At 39.6% G+C, this 25,234-nt stretch overlaps 1 protein-coding gene across 1 annotated transcript in view; it reads right to left on the bottom strand.

The window, feature by feature from the left end:
- Nucleotides 1-25,234, bottom strand: part of vstm2a (V-set and transmembrane domain containing 2A) — a 57,476-nt gene extending 32,242 nt beyond the window's left edge. Inside the window, exons 1-2 of the mRNA XM_008307389.3 lie at nucleotides 24,668-25,234; nucleotides 23,290-23,456 (exon numbers count right to left, since the gene is read on the bottom strand). Coding sequence (XP_008305611.1) covers nucleotides 23,290-23,456; nucleotides 24,668-24,746 — 246 coding nt within the window. The 5' untranslated portion in view covers nucleotides 24,747-25,234. The remainder of the gene's footprint in view (nucleotides 1-23,289; nucleotides 23,457-24,667) is intronic.

The raw sequence follows: 25,234 nt of genomic DNA, 5'->3' as shown, positions 1-25,234 counted from the left end.
ATTTTTTGTTCTAACAATCATCCACTCCTGACAATGGATGGATACCATACCACCACACTTGACTTTTTGATCATAAGACTGGTTTTGGTGTATTCATAACCCGGTGGTCACCTAGATCGAAGGACCGCACAAGGGTTAATGCAAACTATATGTTTCATTTGGATTACAGTGTCATCTGGGCTTCAGTACATGAATATAGAGGGTCCTCGATTTACGTCGAGGTTTGGTTACTAGCAGTAGTGTACCTCACATTTTCGCCGTATTTCAGAACTCACACATAATTACATATTACTTATCGCAAAAATGTAGGAAAATGGAATCTGTTGCCCGAGAAACTATTGTTACTATTGTTATAAGTTGGTCTGACAAAACCAAAACCATTACTGTATGAGTAATCATGAAGGGCAAAAAGAAAATGTAGTGTCATCAGCGAATGTATACAGCAAAGTACTCCTTGTCTTACTACTTACTTCCTCGCTTGCACCTGAAGCAACGGTTCCACATCTGACTCTTCACATCTGTTTGCTTTCTCTACGTACATCCTTCTCACTGACCCTTGACCTCTACCACACCCTGACAGCATGGAGCACTTTATACCAGATCACTGAGCAAGTTTCAGCAATATGTCCCTTTTTCTCTTATTTACTGGAGTTCTGGATGTTTTTTTGAAATGGTCTCACCCTTCTCTAAAGGGTGTGCAACTTCACAAGTTGGAGGGCGGGGGGTTTCATGGGGTCAGTGCTAAGACAGTAATAGAACAGTAGGCTGAAAGGAGAAATAGGATTGGCTTGGGCGCATGTGGCAAAAAAAAAATGGTGTAATGGGTTCCCTTGGCCCCAATACAGTTGGCACATTCGCGCTCTGCCCATGTGGTAATCTGTGATTAGGTCAGTAGCTTCGGAACATTAAGCAGCTGCTTTGTGCAGCAAACAAGTACAAGCATAAGCTCCTACGCCAGACCTAAAACACTTCAGAAGGACTTCCTTTCCTAACACGAACTCTTGAAATGTAATTTATCTCTCCGTTTGAGGTGTTGGCGGAAAACAAGCTGTGGCTGCTGAATCTACGTTCTTTTCACCACGCACGCATGAGGGGTTCGGTATAAAAGGAGGAGACCGCACGCTATTTAATGTTGCGGTTCCTGTCACGTAAATCCAAGACGAGGAGGCGGTGAGGAGAACATACGTCGCCACATAGTGTTGAGGGGGAATAAATTCCATCGGAACATTTAAAAAGAACATCTGCCGTCTCCTGCTGTCAATTACAGCTTCTAAAGTGAGACACAGCCTCAGCGCTTGCGTATAATAAACACTCTGACATTTTGGGAAATATACATTGATTGCCAGAATACCCAGAGCCAGATGAGTAGATCAATATCATTTTCATCTCAGTGCAACCCACTACACAGATGTAAAGCTTTGAATCAGAGGAAATGTTTGCATGCAAAAGAGAAAAAAAAGAAGAAAAATGCCCTCAAATTACCCCACAGCTGCTCTCCTTATTTCCAAACGTCATGTGAGAAATGTTCTGAAAAGAGAATCGATGGAGTTGCAATTTTTAGCCGGACTCCGGGGAAACGCTCCTATGTTAACATTATTGAATGTTTTGTACTCTTCTAGCAAAAAAAAAATTGAATTTCTGACCTAAGCCTGACCGAGTTGGAAACATCAAGCCAGAATCAAACAGATGGTGCAATGAACTGTATTGGTTTCTTTATATTCCAGCTGGAATAATTGGAGTAATTACACTGTGTTGTTTCAACACCCATCTGACTTCACACAAACAGTTTAGTTTGCACTAGGCAGATGAAAAAATACATCATAATAAAGAGAAATAAAGAAGAAAAAAGAAAACTGTTGTTTGTATTTCGTGTCAAATTATGGAGTTTATAACTTTTTGTGTTTGAATTCTGAAAAGACCAAAAAAAAAAAAACCAATATATAAACTTCCAACATTCTTGCATGATGCACTGTGCTAATGCAAAAATACTAGGTAGGCCAGGAAAGTATATTTAAATTTTATGATTTAAGGGAAAACAATTCATTAAACTGGAAATAAAACTGACATTTTTACATACCACATATCAGGGATTAACAATTTACGGTCTGGTTCACTCACAGTTTTTTTAGTTATAGGCTTTTTGTCAGTCATAAAGTGATAGATTCAGACTTGGGCAAAAGCAAAAAAAACAAAAAAAAAAAAACAAACAAAAAACAAAAGCAAAAGAAAAAAAATTATGATACAAGATTATGAGGATTGAGTCGATTTACTCCTTATTTGGTTTAAATACACAACTACTGTCTCTCTCTATTTCTCTGTCAGTCAGTGACTTGCAACTACGGAGAGGTCCACATGACTGGAAACATATGGCAGTTTCCTGGAAGGGGTGTAAAAATGTACGAGTTTTGGATCACACCTGCAATAAATTCTTAAAAAAAAAATGAACAGTGTTTCGACCTCTTCGACCCACATCCCCCGCAAATTGAAATACTATTAAGAACCTGATAACGCCTACGTAACAAAAATTGCTCCACTAACGCTGTAGTCGATTCACACACCCGTCATCACACGTTTCATGGTTTTGTTCTGCTGAGGAGAAGATTTCTCAACCTGTAATACTATCAGGACTACAAACACCAGGACAAAAAATAAAAGTCTCTACATATTTACTTTACACACCCTGATTTATATCTAGCTTTAATGTTTCATTGTTGGAAATTCGTCATTGCATGGCAGCAGTTTAAATCTATGTTCCCTAAAATGCTCATTCTGTTAAACATCGTGAATTTTTATTCTGCAAAAAATGTTTTTTTTTATATATACTTCATGCTTCAAGCAGAATCAAAACAGAAAAACAGACACTGTTTCAACAAAAAAGGAGAAAGGAAAGCAGTGTTCTGCGCGTTTGATGGGTTTTGTTTCTTCTTACTACTTCCTAGAAAGACAGTTAAATCCCAGAATTAAAGAAAAGTTCAGCATGAACACTCAAGTAAAAGGGCAAAAACTTAAAACTACTTCGTGAATGGCCAATAACGCATTCTGAAATGACTCCTTATTTTTTTTACTCAAATCAAGTCACATTGTTCACAAATGATAAAAGTCTTGTCTGGAATTAAAGACGAGAACAGAGACAACACTTCTTTGACTGAAGAAGACACTCGTGACCGAGTGCATTTTAGTTGACCTTGAGATGTCATTGAAGTGACAGCCTACTTGCCATGCCTAGGTCCCTTGTCAACATAAGACCAAACATTTTGTTCATTACAAAGGCAAAGTCTGACAAATGTAAACTAAACAACAACCTTCCTTAAAAAATAGACAATAAAGGCTGTATGAGATGGTGGAAGAGTTAGTTGTTTCAGCATTAGATAACCCGAATGGCTATATGGGTGGACAAATGAACAGACAAGTAGGTTGATTAGATGGATTGACGGAAGGATGTACGGACTAGTAGGTTGATTACATGGATGGATGCATGGACGGAGAGGTAGGTTGGTTGATGGGTAGGTTGATGAATGGATGGATGGATGGATGGATGGATGGATGGATGGTTTGATGGATGGACTGATAAGTTGGTGGATGGCTAGATGGCTGGATGGACGGACAAGTAGGTTGATAGATGGATGAACAGATAGGTTGGTGTGACATATGCATAGATGGATGGATAGAGAAAGGTAGGTTGGTTGATGGATGGACAATGTGGGTGGGTTGACAGATGGATGGATGGATGAATGGACAAATAGGTTGGCTGATGGATGAATGGTTTGAAAGACGGACATGTAGGTTAGTGAATGGATGGATTGACAGGTAGGTTGATGGATGGATGGATGGATGGATGGATAGGTAGGTTGATGGTTTGATAAACTAGTAGGTTGGTGGGTGCATGGATGGCTGGGTGGACAGCAGATAAGTTTGATGGATAGACTGATAAGTTGGTGACTAGATAGATGAACAGGTAGGTTGTGGATGGATGAATGGACGATAAATGAACGAACATCTGGATGAATGGATGAATGGGTAGGTTGATAGATGGACTGGTGGGTTGGTGGGTGCATGGACTGCCGGATGGATGGACAGGTAAGTTGATGGCTGGATGAACAGTTCGGTTGTTAGATAGATGGACAGGCACAGAGTTGACTGAAGGAAGAATTTAACGTGGAAGCGGAAATCAACCCATTTAACCGATTTAAATATTGATTCGGTCAAATCTGCAGCAACGCAATGTGCATGGACAAGAGCAGGGACGAGGGAGATCACTGGTGTGGCTCAATAAAATATCCATGTTGGGCAGAAACAGAGTCCCTCTCCGTCTGAGTTATGCCCTTAATCAATCGGCGTAATTGTTTGGAGGCGGCCCCGATCGATGAAAGAATTATTGGCAGTGACAACACATGAGTACATATCAGTGTGTGATCAGTGTCATAACTGCTCTGCTGCAACAATACATTATATCTAATATCCTCAGACTGCTATCCAGCCAACGGAGGCCTAAAGCAATTAAGGCCAGAATCAATGCCCTGAGTCAAAACACTGTGACAGCTCTATTATCCCTGGATATAGGATGCCTGCTGGAGTCCCATTTCTCTGCCTCTCTCTCTTCCTGTCTGGAAACCTCTCTCCCTCTCTCTTCTGTCTTTATCAATCTGCAGTGGTATAGATACTGTACACAGCCGCAATATCATACACGTAATGCGTCAACCCTTCCCATTTGCAGCCATTTTCTTCCTGGTCCCGAAAATGTTCTTAGTGTCTCTCAGAAATAATACCCCCTTGGTATTTTCCTGACTTTTCCCCTCTTGTCATTACCTTGTCAGCATCAGGTTTTTTTCGTTGCTGTGTGGATTCAGCCACATCAATGTCATCTTCTGACAGAGCTTTTATCTACTCCTGAGTTTTTAATGCACCGAAGCACCGTATATCTTCACCAGGTATGATTTTTTTTTTAACCTACAATTGTTAATGTTGACGCACTTCTTTTGCTTTACTGACTGCTACAGCTGCTCAAAGCCAGCTTTTACCTACAATTGTTAATGTTGACGCACTACTTTTGCTTCACTGACTGCTACAGCTGCTCAAAGCCAGGATTTGTCTATAAATCATTTAATATTACATTTCATATTTATTTAAAGGCTAACGTTTGACGCACGGTCTCGGCAAACCACGTCAAGTCATCTACAACAGCGGTCCCCAACCTTTTTTATAATAAGGACAGGTCGGACGGTATCAGCCACGCCATCGTTGAAGGACCATTCAATTTTCTAAATAAATCATCTTTTAGACTTTATTCTGTTAGTATCAGAGTCTGAAGACCTGTTGTTTTGAAACATTGCCAGATATTCTTTATTGAAAAAAGTAAAGGGATAAGACTGTATTCTTTTTGAATAAGGTAAATTAGTAAAACTGAAGTACTTTTTTTCCACTGCGTCCAGAGGGACCCCTGATCTACGATACAGGACATCTGAGTTACAGTATGTCCTCGGTAAAGTCTTAGGATACATTTTGAATGCAATAAGAAAAAAAATTGTCAGAGAATGGATTTTCAAAGAACCCTTTTTGTGATATTGCAGTAATTTAATACAGTTAATTCAGTTTCGAAGCTTCACACAGGGATGATTCACTGATGATTCACTTCACAACGGTTAGAGAACTGTTTAAAAAAAAGAACCATGGGTGATTTATTTTGATGTTGTATGGGAGGATTTTTTAATTTTTTTATTAAATTTTGATTTTTGACAATATAAATAATGAATGATTAAAGATAATTTTGTGCAATACTCTGAAAGCTGTATGGCACAAACAAATTGAATATTGTACCAGGTGTGCTGTATGTTTAATAGACTGCTAATGTTATTTTTTATCTTTAATCTCACTGCAGGAGGTTCTCAGTTTCAGGGTGTTTCGTGGTTACGTTGCCATCTCCCATACATTTATTAGAAAAGTCTTGTTCTGTCATGGTGATATACTGCATTAAAACAAACTTTGCAAACTTTGGGAACTAGTTGGGGAGTGCAGCGCATCGAATACTCAGAAGACATCTTTGTTTACATTCGTTGGTTGTTCGTTCAATCATTGGATTTGTGCTGCATTTGCTTTTTTGGTTTGTGTTTTTTGGGGGGAGGGGCTGGGAACAAGTCACACCCTATTGATGTTTTTGATGATTATAAAGCTACCTATGTCTTTGCGTAGGTTAGTGACATGGGTACTACAGCATCTGAAATCGGACCTAGAGCAACAATTGAGTCATGCTACACCATAGACCAACATATTGTATCCATAGCAATGTCTTCATCTCCAATAAAGTCTGTCCTGGTCGCTGCAAATGAAAACATGAGCATCTTCAACTCTGCTACTTCCAGTTCAAACTGAGTACAGCCAATGTCTCCGAAAAAAGAAAAAAAAAAAAAATACCCATCAGGTAAACCTCACCTCAAACTATCATGGCTTCTGTCCTTCTGCCACACATTATCCCTGACTCAGTCGATCCTGCGGGTGTTCTCTTGTTTGTTTTGTGTGCTGCCTGTTGCTTTGGATGATTAACCCCAGGTACTTTACTACCACCTCAGGTTACAGCCATTCTCTCTCTGCCTCTCTCTCATTCACATTTCTATTCAGTATCGCCCCAGGTGTCTGTCACAATCATGTGGCACATCGGTTAAAATCTAATGCACAGTCAATACACTAATTGCTTTTCGCACACACTCCAAGAGAGAGGTTTTGTTTCACAAAGCGCCCAACAGAAAAAAAAAAAAAAATCATCTCAACACTAAGCTTGGAATGTTTCAACTTCAGGTTCATACTGGTTTCACCAAACTCAGGACCAGACTAGGTCTACAGTAAATGACTGTAGACTTGACTAGAGTATCAGCTTCACCAAAGTTTTGAAAGTAACTTTCAATGTGTTCAACAAGCAATAATCCATCCATTCATCCATTTTTGTCCGCTTATCCGTTACCGGGTCATGGGGGCAGAAGTCTGCACAACCACCACTCAAATCACTAAACCATACCAACCCACTTGAACCTTCCTGCAGGTGGTGAGTCCACTAGAAGGCACCAACCGCCCTGACCAGAGATATTGCCTCTGGGCCAAAGTGCCACGACAAGCAAGAACAACAACTTTGTTGATCCCAAATTTGAGAAGACCCTTTGGGACCCGAAGCATCTGGGTCCTCTGGGAATCGAACCTGATACTCTTCATTCTCTGCTTGTGAGGGAGGCGTGCTAATCACTACACTAGTGGACCATAAAAATTAATTAATAATTAAAACAAAAATCCAGAAGTCTATGAAGCAATTTTTTTTTTTTTGCATTTTCTTGATATTTGTCTATATTTTATCTCTTACTATATACAAATAAAAACCTCTTATTGGCAGTTGTTTATATTTCTTCAAGATATAGTATCTGTCATGTTTCAAGATGTTGATTCAATCAAGATAAATTAATCACAACTAATTCTTTTGTGCATGAAAGACAATTAATTAATCATGAATTCATCACAAGGAATCATTTTGCAGCTTAATCAGATTAATAATTCTATTCTTTTGACAGTACCTCAGATGAAATACTGCACATCCCCCTGTCTGACACCTTTACCCCACATGGACAGAAACATCGGTCATTCGAGGCTTAATGTATTCTGTGATTGCAAGCTTAAGCCATGACCTGTTTTATTCCAATTTCAGCACATACAATGAACAGCATTTTCTAACTGCAGACCAGCTAAAGGTTATTCCCTACGGAAGCAGCCTTATTATGATATTACTCTATTTAATTTTCACACTGTATTTTCTTGCAGCACTAAAAAAAAATCTCCAGGTGGCTACATAAAAGAAAAAAAAAACAAAACAAAACGCTGTTAACACTCACAGGGTGTTGGTTATAACAATGAAGCTGATACTTGCTTTTAGAATCACACAGACATGTAATTACAACCGATGCCTCACAATGGTGGGTGATGGGAGGCTATTATACCCACATCTGTATCCGAAAAACTGAATATGAAACAAGCTCTTGTGGAGATGATGGGAGAAAGAGTTTGAAAAGGCAGTGATTACCACATTAGGTTGACATTGTGTTAAAAGGAGGCCCCTTAAAGTGCGTGTAGAATAGAGGTGCGTCGCTGACATTTTTTTTAGAATTATTTATTATTATGTTTGACCACGTATTAGTTCAATTAAACATACAATGTTAGTTAAAGTAGTTAATGTGAGAAGGTACTGCCGAACATAATATTGGCAAAAACCAAATATTAGGGGGTATGAATATTGGCTCAGTCCAATGTGATTTGCTTTAAAACTGGAACACTGTCGCCGTAGGCCGCTGCATGCTCGTGGATACCGGATCAATATTGGTATCGGCAGACACCCAAGTTGCACTTTTGGTATCGGACATGAAAAAAATAAAGATATTGACACATCTTCAGCAACAATTAATGTGATTGTGAAGATTACACAATATGTTTATTTCTTGTATATATGTATTTGTGATCAAAATAGACTGTTTCCATGTGATTATATTTATTAATTCATTAAGTTAAGCAATAAGTTGGCATTAATCAATCAATTAATCAACCAACCGATCAATTAATCAGTCAGCAGCTCCAGCTGTTTTACATAGTAAATGCAAAAATAATTATATTTCACAAGTACACAAGCATAATCACATACACACACACACTGCTGTGTTTTGGGTTAAAGCTGTTTCTCTGGCAACAAAACGTGTTCATTGTACTTTGACTCGGTAACCATTTGACCTCATGTTCTGTAATTGCTACAGTCCAAAACACTCATTAATAGCTAAACTGTAACCAAATACTAAAAAAAAAAAAAAAATCCCATCTTTGTTGACTTCTTCCTCTACTGCCTGACATGTAATTAGCTACATCTGATTAAAGGTAGGAGAGGGGACCCTAACTCTCCTACCTTTAGTCAAGCCGTGAGGGAAATTAATCATACTATCTAATAAAAAATCGGCTGTATTATATCCAAGCTCCTCGGGGAAAAGCAGCATGGGCGATGAGTCATGGAAGCTGAAACAAATTATCTAACTCTTTGTGGCGATAACTTCTTCCGACAATGCAGTGATCCTTTCATTATATACAGTATATAATGTCCCAAACCCTAGTACATATAAAGTATTTGTTTAAAAAGCTAAACCACTTTCCAGGTAACAGGCTCCTTTTTCCACCAATTGCTATGTGACACATACCTCATTCAAAACTGTGGAAAAATCGAGGCCAATGTGTTTTGTGGATTTGGGCTGTACAAATAATGTAAGAAAAATTGACTTCCACAATGATGTAATCGGAACTAAAATGATGTAGCCTATTGTATTTCAAGACGACCACTAGGGCATTGAGAATGTCTAGCTAACAAGTAACAGTGGAGGAACTACACAGACATTACTAATCCATTCAATAAATACCAGAATTTCCCAGTAGTCAGTCAAAACTGAAGAAGCCTCTTGGATGAGAGGTGAAACGTCTTCAAGAAACCTACTCCGTCCAGTTGCTCTCGATGTAACTATTTTTGAAACATTCAATACTTTTGTAGGTTTTGCTAATGGAGACAGCACATAAATTAGTTGTTCGATCAGTTCCCAGTGAGATGTTTGTATCTCACCTTTTCACTCTTGGCATTGTGACAGTTTCATCTTCTATGACTAATGACTAGTAATCCTATGATCATATAAGCTCAGGGGTGTCAAATATACGGCCCGTGTGCCAAAACTGGCCCACTTGGGGTTTCAATCCGGCTAATTTTTATAAATAAATTTAAAAAAAAAAATACACAAGCACTTCATGTTCAAGAAATGTTTTGTAAAATTACCTTCATTATAAGTGATAAAAAAAATTATAATCACTAACAATTAAGATTTACCTAATATACTTACCTTGTATTTCTTTGCATGAAAACAAATGGGGAAAAACATGGACCTATTGTTATTTATAGGTAATTATGTCATGATTGTGGTCCGGACCACTTGACATCTGGTTAGGTTGCATGCAGCCCCTGAACCAAAGTGAGTTTGACACCTCTGATGTAGCTGCTAATATGATTATTTGTTAAGTCATGATAAAATATTGGCACAAGCCGATCGAAGGTAGAGAGTGCATTAGTTCATATGTGGAATCAAAAACACTTGAAGGCCACTCCAGGCCGCGTTGACGTGTTTGACGCGTCCATTAATTCATTAATCAAGTGTCCAGATAATACAAGTATTTGTAGCTTTATCCCCGAGTTTCAGTATCCCAACTTAAAAACTGTGTTCCATTCAATACTTAAATTTGTATTTAATTTTCTATTTAAAAAAATGGAGGACAAAAAAAAAAGAGTTAAGGACACACTAAGAAGATGACTCAAAGCCACTAAATTAGGTCAGTGTTGACTAGCTGTGGGCTTAGTTGTAAGGTTTTTGGACTAATGATGACCTACATCTGTGGTTATCTGTAATAAAATGACTTGGGTATAAGAACACATTATCTTTACATTTATTAGTGTGTGTGTTTTAGAGTGCGGATGGCTTGTTATTATTATGCAATAGCACAACCAGAATTTTAAGTGCAGCATTTCTCACCAAACATGCATTAAGACACCTACAAATGTTAAAAGCATTTTGCAACTTTTATAAGTAGTTTTCTTTTTCTTTTCTGTCTAAAAACACAGCTTTTGTCCTGTCACTCTACCTCTACTTATCCATCTCCCTGCCGTTTTTTTGCTTTTTTGGCACCACGTTAGGTTCTTAATGTGAAAAAACACACTCAGCTGCTGATCACTGGGAAAGTGTGAGGCGGCCCCAATGTTGCGAGCTCATGATTATGCATGCTCATACCCCTGCTACGTGAGTGACATACAAACAACAATGCACTCATTAGGGCTCTGCACCATCACAACTGGTCAGGAATTGCACTCACCAGCGAGTCACATAATTAATGACACGAGTCGATGTACTTCTGTGTTTTTTATTCATATATATATATATATATACAAACACACACACAAAGTTAATAAGTAGCGCAGAGTCCTGGCCTATTAAACTGTGATATCTTTATTCTATCTTTATTCTATGTTAATGATTTCCTTCCATACATTGTTGCAACAATTAAATCACACACTGATTGTGTATGCACTTTCATATAAAACCTTGGTGTTTCGTTACCATAAAATGAATTTTTAATACAGGATAATAATTTAAGAAAAAGCATAGAGAGTCAAAAAAAAAAAAAAAAAAAAACAGAGAAGGAATATGTGCAGATACCTCCAAGCCACATACATTAGAACCTGGGTTTTTGAACGTAATTCGTTCCTGAAGGCAGTTCGTGAACCAAAAGGTTTGAAAACTGAAACAATTTTCCCCCAAAGGAATCAATGTAAAATTGATTCATCTATTCCAACGGCAGTCTGCGGCATTGGAGGACAATAGCGGGTATCGGATTGATATCAGTATCGACATACAGTGTACTCCAACTTGCAGTATCATTATCGGTATCGGCAGATGTCCCGGGTCTGAAAATGTTTCATATATATTAATTTATGAATCAAACACGGTATATTTATCACACATAGCTAGGAAAAGATCAGCTGATTAATGATCTGCAGCTGTTATGGGGGAAAAAAAAAATCGCTGACACGAGTTGACCCGTCATGTTTCACTATTAATCAGCTACAGATCATCTGCATAAGCGGATAGATGCAATATGGGCCGTAGTCGGGCATCTTGCTGCTGAGAGAGAAGGGGAAGTGGGGGAGGAATGTGAGGGTGGAGGATGGCTAGTTCATTCTGTGTTAGGAAGGCTGTGTTCGTGAATGTATGTGGTCATATAAGGGACATACTTATTTCGCTCAGCGGTCAATAAAAATCAAATCGGTGTCAAGATTGAAACCGAAGTGCTGATCATTTCAATACAAATACCAACGCTGCCGGTTCCATTTTAAGGTAATCCTCACCAACACACACCAGTAACAAAAGACCAGACCACATCGGCAGATTACCCAGGTGTTGACGCAGGCTCGAATATATCTCCTGAATTACCCATGTATTTTAATCTGGACTCACTATCAAACACTAAAGATAAACCATCTCTCTAATCCATGTTTAATTTCCTATCCCACTGTGAGGTGTATAAGGCCTTTTTTCTGCCATCACCGCTCATTATCTGCTGCTGATTAAAAGCAGCCGAAAGGAGTGTGACGGATTACAAAAGCAGCTGCTGGTAAATACATTCCTTCGTAATTCAAAAATAATTTGAATCTTTTTTTTTTCTTCTTGTTATTGAGAATGTTGACCGTGATTTGTTGCTCCAAGTATAATTAAAGAAATGACGTTGATTCACAGCAATTTTCCAACGCTCTATGGTTCTATAAGGTCCAAAAACCGTACACTTTTTAAACCAGTTGGACATTTGACTTGGTAACACACTAGTAAACACTATTTCGAGGCTGTCTTCCACAAGATAAAGGAAGACATACCGAGTTTCGTACTGTAAATACACAGGGGAGAGTGAATAAGGATTATCTTATGCATTTATGTGACAACCTCGTATAGATAGTTCCCAAGAGGTATTGGGATCATACCTCCCGTATACTCCCCTTGCATCTGTTTATCCCATCCCTCCTTCCTCTCCTCCCATCCTTTCTTCCTCGGCATATGAATAAAGATGACATGCTAAAGACGCTAGGATTTATCAATATGCAAACTGATCAAAAAAGAAAAAAAAAATTAAAATCTGGAGGAAGCGAAAATAAATATATTTGAAATTCCAACAAGAATATTCCTTTGTTTTTCCACACTAATTAAGAAGCATTATTTATTACCAGCTGCAGCAGCTTTTGTTTCTACAGTCAGTTACCAGAAATAACAGCGGTGGATAGCAAGTGAAATAGCAAGTGTATAAAAGTAACAAACTGACAAGACGCAACTACCTCTACCCGCAGACCACAGTTTGTGAAGCTTCTGAACGGTGCGTCTGATGTGGTAGTCTCCAGCACGGGGGCGCCGCAAGGAACTGTTCTTGCCCTGTATACTACTGCGGACTTCAAAGACCGTACGGGCAACTGTCACTTACAGAAGTTCTCAGACGATTCAGCCATTTTGGGGTCTGCATCTCATGGGAACGATAAGGAATCCATATCAGTGTTCATTGACTCTGTGAAGTGGAATGCCTTCACATCAACACCACCGAAGATGGTGATTGATTTCCATAGGAAAATCTCCCACCATATACCAATAAACATTCAGGGCAATGACAAAGAGAACTTCGAGGACTACAAATACCTTCAATTTAGTTGAAGAATAAATTGGACTGGACTACAAACAGTGTCCTTTACAAAGTCATCTCTATCTACTGAGGAGACTGAGGTCCTACAGCGTGTGCAGGACACTCCTCAGAACGTTTTATGACATTGTGGCGGCATTTGCACTATTCTACGCCATCATCTTTTTGGGGAGTGGTTTAACTACTCGGGACAGAAATGGCCTGGAGAAGCTGGTTAGGAGAACCAGCTCGGTCGTGAACTGTCCCTTAAAGACACTAGAAGTGGGAGAGAGAGAGGAGGATCTTAGCCGCGCAGCTCTTTCAAGCAGCAGGCTGCGGCAACTTTAATGTCGAACTGAGGGCTCTCAGATGTCTTTTCTCACAACAGCCGTCAGACTAGTCAATTCACAGCTATATTATATAATTTTTTTATAGTCTACCAACAGATTACAATTTCTCCACTCCTATTGTACTTAGATACCAAACCTCAAAATGTCCATGCATGGACTGTGAATTGTTTTCTATATGTATTCTCTATGTGCACTATAACTTTAGTCACCATATTCCTTGCTTGAAACAGTCACTTTACTGATATACACCTTGTAAATATTGTACTTACCCTGCTGTTTCTGTTACTACTACGTGTCTATCCTGCTGCTGTAACAACTGAATATACGTACCTGATGTGGGATGAATAAAGTCTCTGATTTTATGTAATATTAGATACAGCTACAAACTCTACAGATGTTGGTCAAGCTACCATAAAAACGAATTATTTATTTTAAATTAATTGTAATTGGGCGATACCAAAACTTTTGATACAGTACAGTACGTATAATTTTTTTTTTTTATATTGTACTTAGATACCAAACCTCGAAATGTCCATGCATGGACTGTAAATTGTTTTCTTCTCTTTCTATGTGCACTATAACTTTAGTCACCGTATTCCTTGCTTGAAACAGTCACTTTACTGATATACACCTTGTAAATATTGTACTTACCCTGCCGTTTCTGTTACTACTACGTGTCTATCCTGCTGCTGTAACAACTGAATATACGTACCTGATGTGGGATGAATAAAGTCTCTGATTTTATGTAATATTAGATACAGCTACAAACTCTACAGATGTTGGTCAAGCTACCATAAAAACGAATTATTTATTTTAAATTAATTGTAATTGGGTGATACCAAAACTTTTGATACAGTATAGTATGAATATATATATTTTTTTTTTTTTTGGCAATTTTTTTCTATGCCAATACAGTGGAAACTCGAGAGACGAGCATAATCCGTTCCCGGACCGAGTTCGTAACTCAAGGTGCTCGTATCTCGAAGTAACTCAAGGTGCTCGTACCTCGAATCATGTTTTTCCATAAGAAATCACAGAAAGGCGCATTTTGTCATTCACTTATAATTGATCATTTTTGAGAGTATTCGATAATCCCGTGTGAATCAACACCATCAAAACGATGCTCCAATCAACATTAATTACTCATAACTGCGCATTCCTTCAGCAAATGAGAGAGTTAGTTGCTGAATTACAAATACTTATAAAAGTAGGGAGTTACTGCAGTATGTAACACAAATAACTTTGTAGAGTGCACTTACACATACATTGTCTAGTATGCACTGAAGAGACACATATACTCCAACAGTATTTGGAAAGGTACTCATAACATACAGAGAAGTAGAAAAACAAATGCTTGAAATTTTTAAAAAAAAAGATTCAAAAGCGAAGGCACCATATTCAGATTTGTCAATATAGTGCAGAGTGGTCATCCATCTTTGTATCGGTGTTGTCATAATATTTGGCTGAGCCCTTCAGTCATTCTCTGTGACAACAGAGCTGTCAATCATTGGGCACAAAATTCACTGTGTCGCCGCAGGTGAATACAAACAATGTATTGGAAATAACCAATGGTAAGTGAATTACACCATGTGTATATTATACACAAATGACACACGTACACAGTATAAAGATATACGACAACAGACCTTGCCATGCTTAGGCTCCCAAAATAGCATTAGCGAGAATCTTTTTATTTTTTTAATTGTTTTTGACAGCAGATTACATGTTTTTCGGTTTAGGACAAAATGGGCATAAAACACATTTTGTGTATTGTTTTAGACAGTTATTACTGTAATTAACGAGTTGTGTTTTGAAAAATGACCAAATAACATTCACGGTTGTTTGCTATATCGTAGACAGGCCGTTAAAAATCAATTCATCTTCCACGCATTTTTCAAAATGTGTTTCTATTTAGATTAATCAATGTGTCACTAATACGGACTTACATTATCATCAAAGATAGCTCAGTGCATTTTGCAGAGCTCTTTTATTTTTTTAACTGTCAGCCAGTTTCTGCTTGGTTTTTTACACGAACCTCAGACGTTAGAAGGGCGGTGTCTGGTTTTGGTCATCACTGCCTACAGCCCTTATCCCATTATATCTGGTGACGGCCGTGTTTCACTAAACTTGTACCCTTTAGACACCGGCTGTTTCTCAGTGACGAGCGCATTAATGTAGGCTGTAAATATGTCTGAGTGGCTGGTATAGTTTACTCTTCAAACCCTCTTAGACTATCCCTTTCAAGATTTAAATTCAGGGAAAGGGGCTGTATTATTTCAACAGTGCAGATACTGGAGGAAGTGACATTGGCGGCGGATGGCGTATCAAAGGAAAAGCTCAATAATGCAGCTCCTTGTGAGCCATTTCAAAGGACGCCTCCTTCCCATGGCTGATGACTGTAGTGGAGCCTAACTGAGCAGTGCACCATCCAGGAGATGAAGATGAACACTGTCTTTCTTGAGTGCATGGCTCTCCCCTTTTTCTCCCTCTCTATAGCTCACTTTTACCCCCTTGCTCTCTCTCACACACACACACACACACACACGTGCATGCACACAAACACACAGTCACACGCCGCAGCCTCCTGCGGAGAACTCATGTTTGCTGCAAACCATTTAAAAGCCGTTACAATCATTACAGATGTGCGTGTGCATAGCGGGGCGACGGGAGCTGCTGGGAGCAGTTTTTCCAAGTCGCGCCTGGTGCATCGTATTGAGTCCGGCCTGCATTTTATGAGTGCGAGTGTAAGCAGAGGCTGTCTGAGCTGTAGTCAATTGTTGAGGGAGAGGGTGGGGGGGGGGGGGGGGGTTAGAAAAAGCAGACAGTAAGGTCATATAGAGAGCGAGACAGCCAAAGGATTTTATGCTTTCATGCTTCGCACCCAGCAGAATTTCAAACTGACCCAAGGATACGTAAAGCTCGCCGTGGTTGAGTGCATTTTGGTCAAAGTGCAGCAAAGCCAGGTGTCTTATGCAGCGCTCACATTTGTATTCTGGGCCATAAGGCCTTGCATGCCGCCTAATTTGTTAGTGAGCCCAGGGAAAAGATTTATGTCGTTAAATTATATCAGGTCAGGTCCAGAAGTCTATATAAGAGAGGGAATGTGGTTTCAATTCCACCTGATGTCTGCGCTAACGTCTCGTCTCTAGCATCTTTCAGCTAATGCTACACCCGTGTGTCCCCCCCCCCTTCATATCACATTGACAAATACATTACCAACCTATCAAATGTTGCATTTATTTTTAATCTTCGTTATCTAGATTTAATCCCACCGCAAATACAATTAACACCAGACAGGAAGGTAAAGATTTTGATCGCCGAGCAAACAGCTGTAGCTGGATTAGTGGAGAAAAACAAATAAGGAACAAACCAAGGACTGAATCCTATTCAACTCTACAGACTAAAAACAGGATTTGAAGTGTGAAAAGAGGAACATCAGTATCTCAGTATTATTAACAATTAGCAGGACAAGACTAGCATGAAGTCACAACCACAGTGTTTTCCTATTAGCTACTTGCTAATGGTTTAGAGCTTGTGATATATGCACAAATATTTAGATAGTTCACTTTTCATTTGGAATTTGGGGGCTAGACGTGTGTGGTGGTAATACTCTAAACTGCCACCAGGAAGTCTCCACATGTGGGGTTGTGTTGTGTTAGATATGGCACCTGACGTAACTCAAAAATCACCATGCGGCCTAGCACTGCAGGGTCATTTTCTAGAGAATCAGTACATGCTAGGTATGTCTGTTTCCTGTTCCTGTTGTGTGGAGCTAACCTCTCTCTCGCACGCAACATGTTTTGTCCCATGTTCATAGTCCATGCCTTGTCGTTGACACCAGATACTTAAATGAAATGATTTTTTTTTTCTCGTCATTTTTGTCTTTCACAATCTGATGTTTGTTTTGGAATCCAGTCAGGAGTAGATTTCACTGGGACATATTCAGCAATGAGAAAGCTAGCAATCACTAGCTGAAGCAAACGTGTTGTTAGCTTTGAAGAGAATATAGTAAGCAATGCCCCGCTTACTTTCTGTAACACATGTAACAGTAAGGCTAACTATTGGGCGAGCCATAGTGACATCAGTCAAAATGACAAATCCAATCCAATAGTGAACACAGCATAATCCAGTCTTACAAGTTCAAGTTCAAAGAATCTAACAATAGCTAACAACTCAAAGCTAAGTAAAACTACTCAGTTGAGCATCACAGTTTATGCAGAGCTATTGATTGATTGATTCAATATTAAGCTTTAATTTGACAGGAAGTTGGGCCCATGGGAACCGATTTTCATTTAGATCCCCATTCCAGTCAGTTTTACATTTTGTGACACAAAGAAGCAGGTAGAACACACTTGCAGCAGTCCAGAGACAAAGCTCAGATACAAGGATTTTGTTGGAACAATTAAAATATAGATTTGTCCAAAAACTGCATATAAGACCAGGCAGGAACACAGACTATGACCACAAAGTACGAGCATAAAAACAATGCAAATTGAGCACACAAACCCAACAGCACACAAACCCAACAAAGACTGAGTGAGGGAGAGAGGTATTTATACCCAGGGCACCAGGTGACACGAGTGAGACTGATTAACAGAGAACCACAGGACACAGGTGAGTGTGATGACACTGATTAACTTGGAAAATCAGGCAGGAGGGAAAGGAGACAGACAGACCTCACACACAGAGCACTTTATTTAAAAGGTTGATAAACTGAAAAGAGAACCTCCAATTTATAAATGTTTTTATAAAAATAATTTTCGGCTGAAGAAAACTTTGCTTTTTGCTCATGCTGTCAATTGAATAAAAAGCGTGTATTTGCATGTGTAACTACTGTAAAAATTGTCATGAAATCAAAATATGATATTTTAAATTTTTTTTTTAGGGAGAAAGTGAGAGACAGACACTTGCAGAGTAATGTGGATCTGAAAAAATATTTTTAACAGCTAATAAATATTTAACCATTTTTACGTTATTATTATTTACTTATCTTTTTTACATTTCAGACGCTCACACCATTTTGTTGTTTACACTACCTTCCCAATAGAAGTACAAGCTCCTAATGCACGTTAACAATAACGTATAAAAACGGACCGGAGTGTCGTTCCCAAACCACATGGTAATAACGTTGTGATTCTGTTTAACGGCAACAATCGCAGACTCATCTTTCCACGGTTTGCACCTGTAGTCCACACTGTCTCCCGGGACGTGCTGCAGTGCTGAACCTGCCGTTTCTTTGGACGCTTGTGACTCCGCTATAATCGGTTGTATTATAGCCTGTTGTATTACATACAAACTGGGATGTTTGAAAAAGAGATACAAAAGTTGATACAGCACTGAGTACTGAATAACACCATAAAAGACCACTGTCTTACTCAACTTTAGACCTTTGTAAATAAAGAAAAAAACTGCACAAACAACAAGTTTAGTCTATAACAGGCACGGGCGACTGGTGGGCAGATGCGGGCCCTTTGTCCAATTATATCGGCAGACCGAAATTATCGGCCCGTTATTGGCATAATTGGCATAAATGTAATATCTGTAAGAATCGTTATCATTTTTTTCCTCTGAAAATGAAAACCAGACAAAGCAATGCCTGGGTTTCGCCAAATGACGTAGACTAGTTTTGGGAAAAAACGACTGTATGTGAAAGTGAACGCCACTAGATGGCAGCATTGCAGCTCATTTTATTAATCTATTTTAATAATCAGGGGGACAGTATGCAGTTGCCAGGAACTCATACCAGGCGCTCAATAGTATTTCAATTCGAGAAGGTGAGAGTGGGTGAAAAAACTTCTGTCCACAAGGGGGGGCATGGCAGAAAAGAATTGAATTGTAAATGGCTAGCCTGAAAACGAGCTAAGCAGCCTCCCCACACTGAGGGTGACTCCTGATCGCACGTTTGTTTGCACGTGTAAAACTAATGAAACATGAAGCTCTTACTAATTATTCCTTTTCACAGCCGTTACTGCGACACGTCTCTGTGAGAACAACCAGGTGTTACTGATCACATTAGCAAAGTCTGCATTCATTTCATGTAAATCAGGGCGGTGTGACAGTGAAACGGCACAAACCCGGAAAGCGGAGAAGCTGAAAGACAAAACACAGAGAGAACGGTTCTGTCCTGGGTTAAATGTACACTTCACTGAGATCATAGAGGCTAACAGACCAACAGAACACACAACTACACAACATTAGTCATATTCTCTCAGTATATTTAGAAGTGTTGCTCATAGCTGATTATTGCACCATGGAGTTTATTTGTCATTTGTTTTCAAAGACCTGACCTAAACTGAAGCTGGTTGGTGAAGTAAGGGCCAATCAGGTAGTTTTTGCCTTGTCCTGTTTGGTTAATTCGCAGTTTGTTAATAAAAGCAGCTACACCTGAAGAAATTCTCCCTGGTGTCGCATTTAGGTCCTGCCTGCTTCCACAATGCCCACACTTAATGATAATTGTGTTATGACTTGACACTTTTCTTGGAAAAAAAAACAAAACTTATTTTTTCTCTATCGGCATCTTTATGGCAGTTATCAAAGAGAAACCACCAGAGACACAGAATTTATCAGTCGGCCATTAAAGTGAAGCAATGTCCAGGGCACAGCTTTTTCTTTTTTTTTTTCTTATTGTCAGTTGTTTTACACAGCGACAGTCTTTAATTCTGCTTTCCTTCACTGGCAGATATTATGCTGTCAAAATTGGATGCGTCCCGAGTCGCCGTGTCTCGTCGTAGCACTGCTTCCGGGAATTTACAGAATGCCACTACCTCTTTCTCTGGTTAACATCCAATTATATAACTGGTTGTCAATAAAGATGCCTTTGGAGGACGGAGATGATCCATGTTCGACCAATAGAGTTGAATAAAATATCAGTACATTTAAAAGCTTTAAAATGTAATCTGTCATTTAAATGAATATGGCTAATAATTCATTAATATAATGTATATTAACGACCACTAAGGGTTTAGTACATAGAGAATCCTGACTCTACCGTAATCGTCAGCACACTGTGGTTTTCGTGTTCGAGCGAGGACAACAAAATTTTCTTTTTACTTAACTTACACTTTTACCCATGACGGCAGATATAAGGCGCAGTAATGTTTGGTGACATCCCTTTAACAAAACGTCCTCATCCATTTACCCCGCACTTACCTCGAGATGCAGCTAAAGACTTAAAGACTCAGCAGTTCGGCGCGGAGCGCTAATAACCGATTCATGAATTCTAATGATTCGAAACAAGGACTCCTAACGCAGCAGTTTGCCGACTGTTGCGGCGTTCTTCAGGTGAACTCTGGAAATGCCGTCCAGTGGTTGTGATTATCCTAAGTAGCTGTTGTTAGATTTCGTTACAGACGGGTCACATTCGTCCACTTGATGTTTTAAGGCTGGACACATAACATAACAGACACGTGAGGCTTTTTTTTTTTTGTAACAGACGCGTGAGGCTTTTTTTTTTTTTTTGGACATCAAGTCCCTTTTACTAAAGGATAAAAGAAAAAACCATCACAGACTCCACATTATATATTCATATGTGCATATACTGTATGTGTTATATGTTTAGGTATATGTGGTAAATTTAGTTTTTTTGGAAACTTCTAATGTAGTTACAGTACCATAAAGGATTTTCAATTACAAACAAGTACAATATTTTGTGGTAGATATTTAAAATGTTTAAGTTGTAATTTTGCTCTTGGGTTTTCTTTATAATAAACATCTTTAATCATCTCTTCCCGCTCAGTAACTCATTTGGGGATGGGGGCTTCCAATGGAATGGAATATGGCACGCTCGACCGAAGGTTGCTGCTTCTGTTATGCTTGAACGATAAACAACCCTCCTGTCACTAGGTGGCAGTAGAAAATACAAACTATCAGGTTCGCAATAGTATTTAAATCCGGTAAGGGGCTCACGACAAAACTAATTTTTTTTGACTGCGCTAATGCTAAGTGCAAATGCCGGATATTGCAATACACACCAATGGTTCTTGAGTATTACAAACTACTACATATATAATGACTTTAAAATATAAATTACAGTGTACTATTTAGCTAACTAATCCTTGGTCTATTAGGCCTCAATATAAAATACTATTTTTTTTTTTTTTTTTTTTTTTCATGTATGGAAAGTGGAAAGCTGGAATGTGAACTTCTTGTCATTGTGACACTGCACACAACGAAATGTGACCTCTGCTTTAAGCGCCCCGGGGAGCAGTGTGTGGGGATGGTGCCGTTCTTAGGGCACCTCACTGGTCACTTGGCATCTGGTGGACTCGAACCTGAAACCTGAAGCCACCACTGCCCCACTGACAGGTGATTAAATATATGTATGTATTTTTACTCGCCCACGGAAGGATATGACAATGGGCCCCTAGGTAACATACCCATACCCTTATGAATCAAGGGCCCCGGGAATCGCCCTAACCCCTCGCCCCGCATGCAGCGCCACTTCCTGTCCTCCCATTGTGAGTCTGCTCTTCAGTCGGAAGTGCACTCAGAGATCTGTAGTCTCACTAAACTGTTTCTCTTGCACCTGGCTGCTACTTAAAAGAAAAATATATATATATATATATGTACTGCACTCAGAGATGTCATGATCGTTTCATTTGAATGTTTTCAGATCGACAGCTGCTCCCCACCACCATCGCTTCAGCAATATTGACTCTTTTTTAAGTAACTGTCGGATAAACACGCGTACAGAGAGAGAGAGAGAGAGAGAGAGAGAGAGAGCGAGCAAGCAAACCTGTGCGATAAGAAACCATTTCATACCTGCCTCAACAGGCCACTTCAGAACTTCAATGTCGTGTGAGAACAAACCCACATCACAGCCACACGATTAGAGAGAAGCAGCAATAAATGAGTCAACGCCGATCACACACACACACACACACACACCATATCACTTTCACGACTGATCCTCATCCTCATTCCTGTCACCCAGCTATAACCGGTACACAATACGTAAGCTGGTCACATCTGGCACAAAAAAATAAACATTCATTCTTTAAAGCGTTCAAGCTTTTGGATCAGAAAAAAAAAAAAAATCACAACAAGCAGCTCAAAAAAAAAAAATAAAATGGCTCATCCAAGACACCTTCAAGGCAACACAGCAGAATTCGCTTTGCATATTGATTTGCCCTGTGTTATATCTATTCATGAATAATCAGGCTCATTTATTTCATTTATGATGTAATTAATATCCAGAAGCACGACTCTTTTTTTCTCCCCCCACATTTTCTTTTCTTCCCCACAGTAGTTGTTGATTAATGATTCTTCCTTTTTGCTCCTCCTTTTTTCAGTTTGCAGTAAAATTATCAATTTGAAGGGGGGGGGGGGGGGGGGGGGACGACCCAGTACCAAATACAGGTACATAAAATATTGTGTTTTTATCAAATATGTTTATTCTGATTCCTGTAGAAATAGTTTAAAACTCAAATTATATGTTAAGGTTATTTTTCAAGTAATTCTTCAAGTAACTTTAAGCCCAACATTTCTTTTTTTTGCCATCTTCGATTTTGTGTCAGGGCTCCTACGTGAGTCCGATGATGATGATGATGATGAAGAGGTTTGACCGCACAGGGTGTTTGTGCGTAATAGCGCGGAACTTATTGGATGTCCCTTTTTTTGAGTGGGTGTGCTTGAAACAAAACTGCCACAGTTTGGGAATCTTTTTTTTTTTTTTTTTTTTTTTTTGTACCTCCTCTGCATCGACGTCCTCCTCACTGTCAATGGGTTCCGGCGTTTTTACGAACCACCACTGGATCTCCAAATACACGGATGAGGTCCCGCTCTGGAAGGCGCACGCCATTTCTATGTTTTGACCCTCTTTAACCGTCATATTCGAGGGCAGATCCGTAAATCGTCCTGCAGGGATGAGAAAAAAAAAATGAAAGGAGGGAAGGGTAACACGTAAGGGGTGGAAGGTATTATCGCTTTAATGATCGACTTCGTGGCCGCACAGTCGGCTCTTGAGCGCATTCGCTCGTGCAGCCACGCGGGCTATTCCGGCGCCACGCGTGTGACTGAACGCGCTCTTTTGTTTTAATAAGGATATGGCGGACGGTCCCCCAAAATCACCTACACCCCGCAACTCCCCACACCCACCCACCCACTCACTCACCCACTGATGCCACAGATACTAACGTGTCTTTATCGAGGTGGGGTGGGGGGTGCTATTTACATAACGCACACTTCTGCACCAATGCCCCCCACATATTTTTTTTCTCCCTTATCACAGAAACTAGACTTAAATGCCAGGAAAAGAAAAAGCTTTTTTTGGTGGGGGGAAGCTGAAGGCGACATCACAGGAGGCGCTAAAGAGTGTTCCTGTGCATGTGAAGTTTCGCGCAACGTAGAGAATGAAAGGTTTCACATTGAAGATCCGATTTGGTTTTTTTTCCTAATGTGTGAAGTTAGCCTCAAAAGGGGCGAAAGAAGACATTTTAAAAAAAAAAAAAATAAGCTCGCATACACAGTCAGTCCGACTCTGACTGCAGGGCAGCGTTCAGCGCCGCAGCGCTGTCCGTGGTGCTGAAATCCTCCCGTCGTTCTTTTTTACTTGTTACTCCAGACATACTCCTCGTTTTCAACAACTGGTTTTTTGCGGGACATGTAACGGCCAGCACTCAGTGTGTTTTGGAGAGGTGTCGGATAATAACCCCCCCACCCCCTTCTTGTCTATTTGAACAAATATCCAAGGGCTTGATTTCAAACAATCACCAGTTGCATTTTCTCCTCATTATCTGCAGCACATACACCGATTTAAAAAAAAAAAAAAAAACCCAAAACATTTTCTTTCTTTTTGCCTTCCCTGCATCTCACGAATCTCCTCACCCTAAATAATTTACCCCCCCTTTTTATTTCCTCTCCACTAAATGCACCCACGTTTGCTTTTCCACCAAGGCTGCGCACTTTTAACACTTTCTCCGACCTGCTTTTACTGTGTAGGGCAAAAAAAAAAAAAAAAAAGAAGAAGAAGACACGACGAAACTGTAAAATCGAGGACGGACAAATGCCCTTAAGAAGGACTCAGCTGTTGAAGACGAACTGACTGAACGTTGAGTGTTGAATCTTACCTTCGAATGTGAATCCGAATTGCACACAAAATCCGGCTAAGAAAACAAATCCAACAGTGTCATGAGAGGTCCACATCATTCCAGTTTAGAGAGGACACCGTTTGTACATCAGCCGGAGGAAGAGGAAGAACAAAAAACACACACACACAAGACGAACGCTTCCAACAGAAAAAAAAAAATCGGTTCAAGAAATCAGAAATAACCTTTAAACCAGCATACTTAAGCAGTTGCTGAAAGAAAGCGATTAAAAGGAATTTGCCAAAGGTGGAACATGCTGCAAAACCGTAGTGTGTCGTTGCTGAAGTTCTTTTTTTTCCCCCTATCTCTCTCTCTCTCTCTGTCTCTCTCTCTGTCTCTCTCTCTCTCTGCGTGTCTCTGCAGGAGAGTGTCGACTGCTTGGCTCTACTGAACTCTGTGAAATAGCCGGGCTGCGGTCCTCTGCCCGCGCTGCCGGAGAGACGTCAGTCTAGCGGATGATCAGTGTGTCATCCACACGCGCACACGCACATCTGCATGTACAGTCCTTTATCTGGTCCGCTTTACTGTCACCTTGACCGCCTGTGATTT

The sequence above is a fragment of the Cynoglossus semilaevis genome, chromosome 3 (assembly GCF_000523025.1).
Source record: "Cynoglossus semilaevis isolate Cse_v1.0 chromosome 3, Cse_v1.0, whole genome shotgun sequence".
Classification (NCBI taxonomy): Eukaryota; Metazoa; Chordata; class Actinopteri; order Pleuronectiformes; family Cynoglossidae; genus Cynoglossus; species Cynoglossus semilaevis.
Note: the sequence above shows the minus strand (reverse complement) of the source record. Positions and strands in the feature narration are given on the sequence as shown.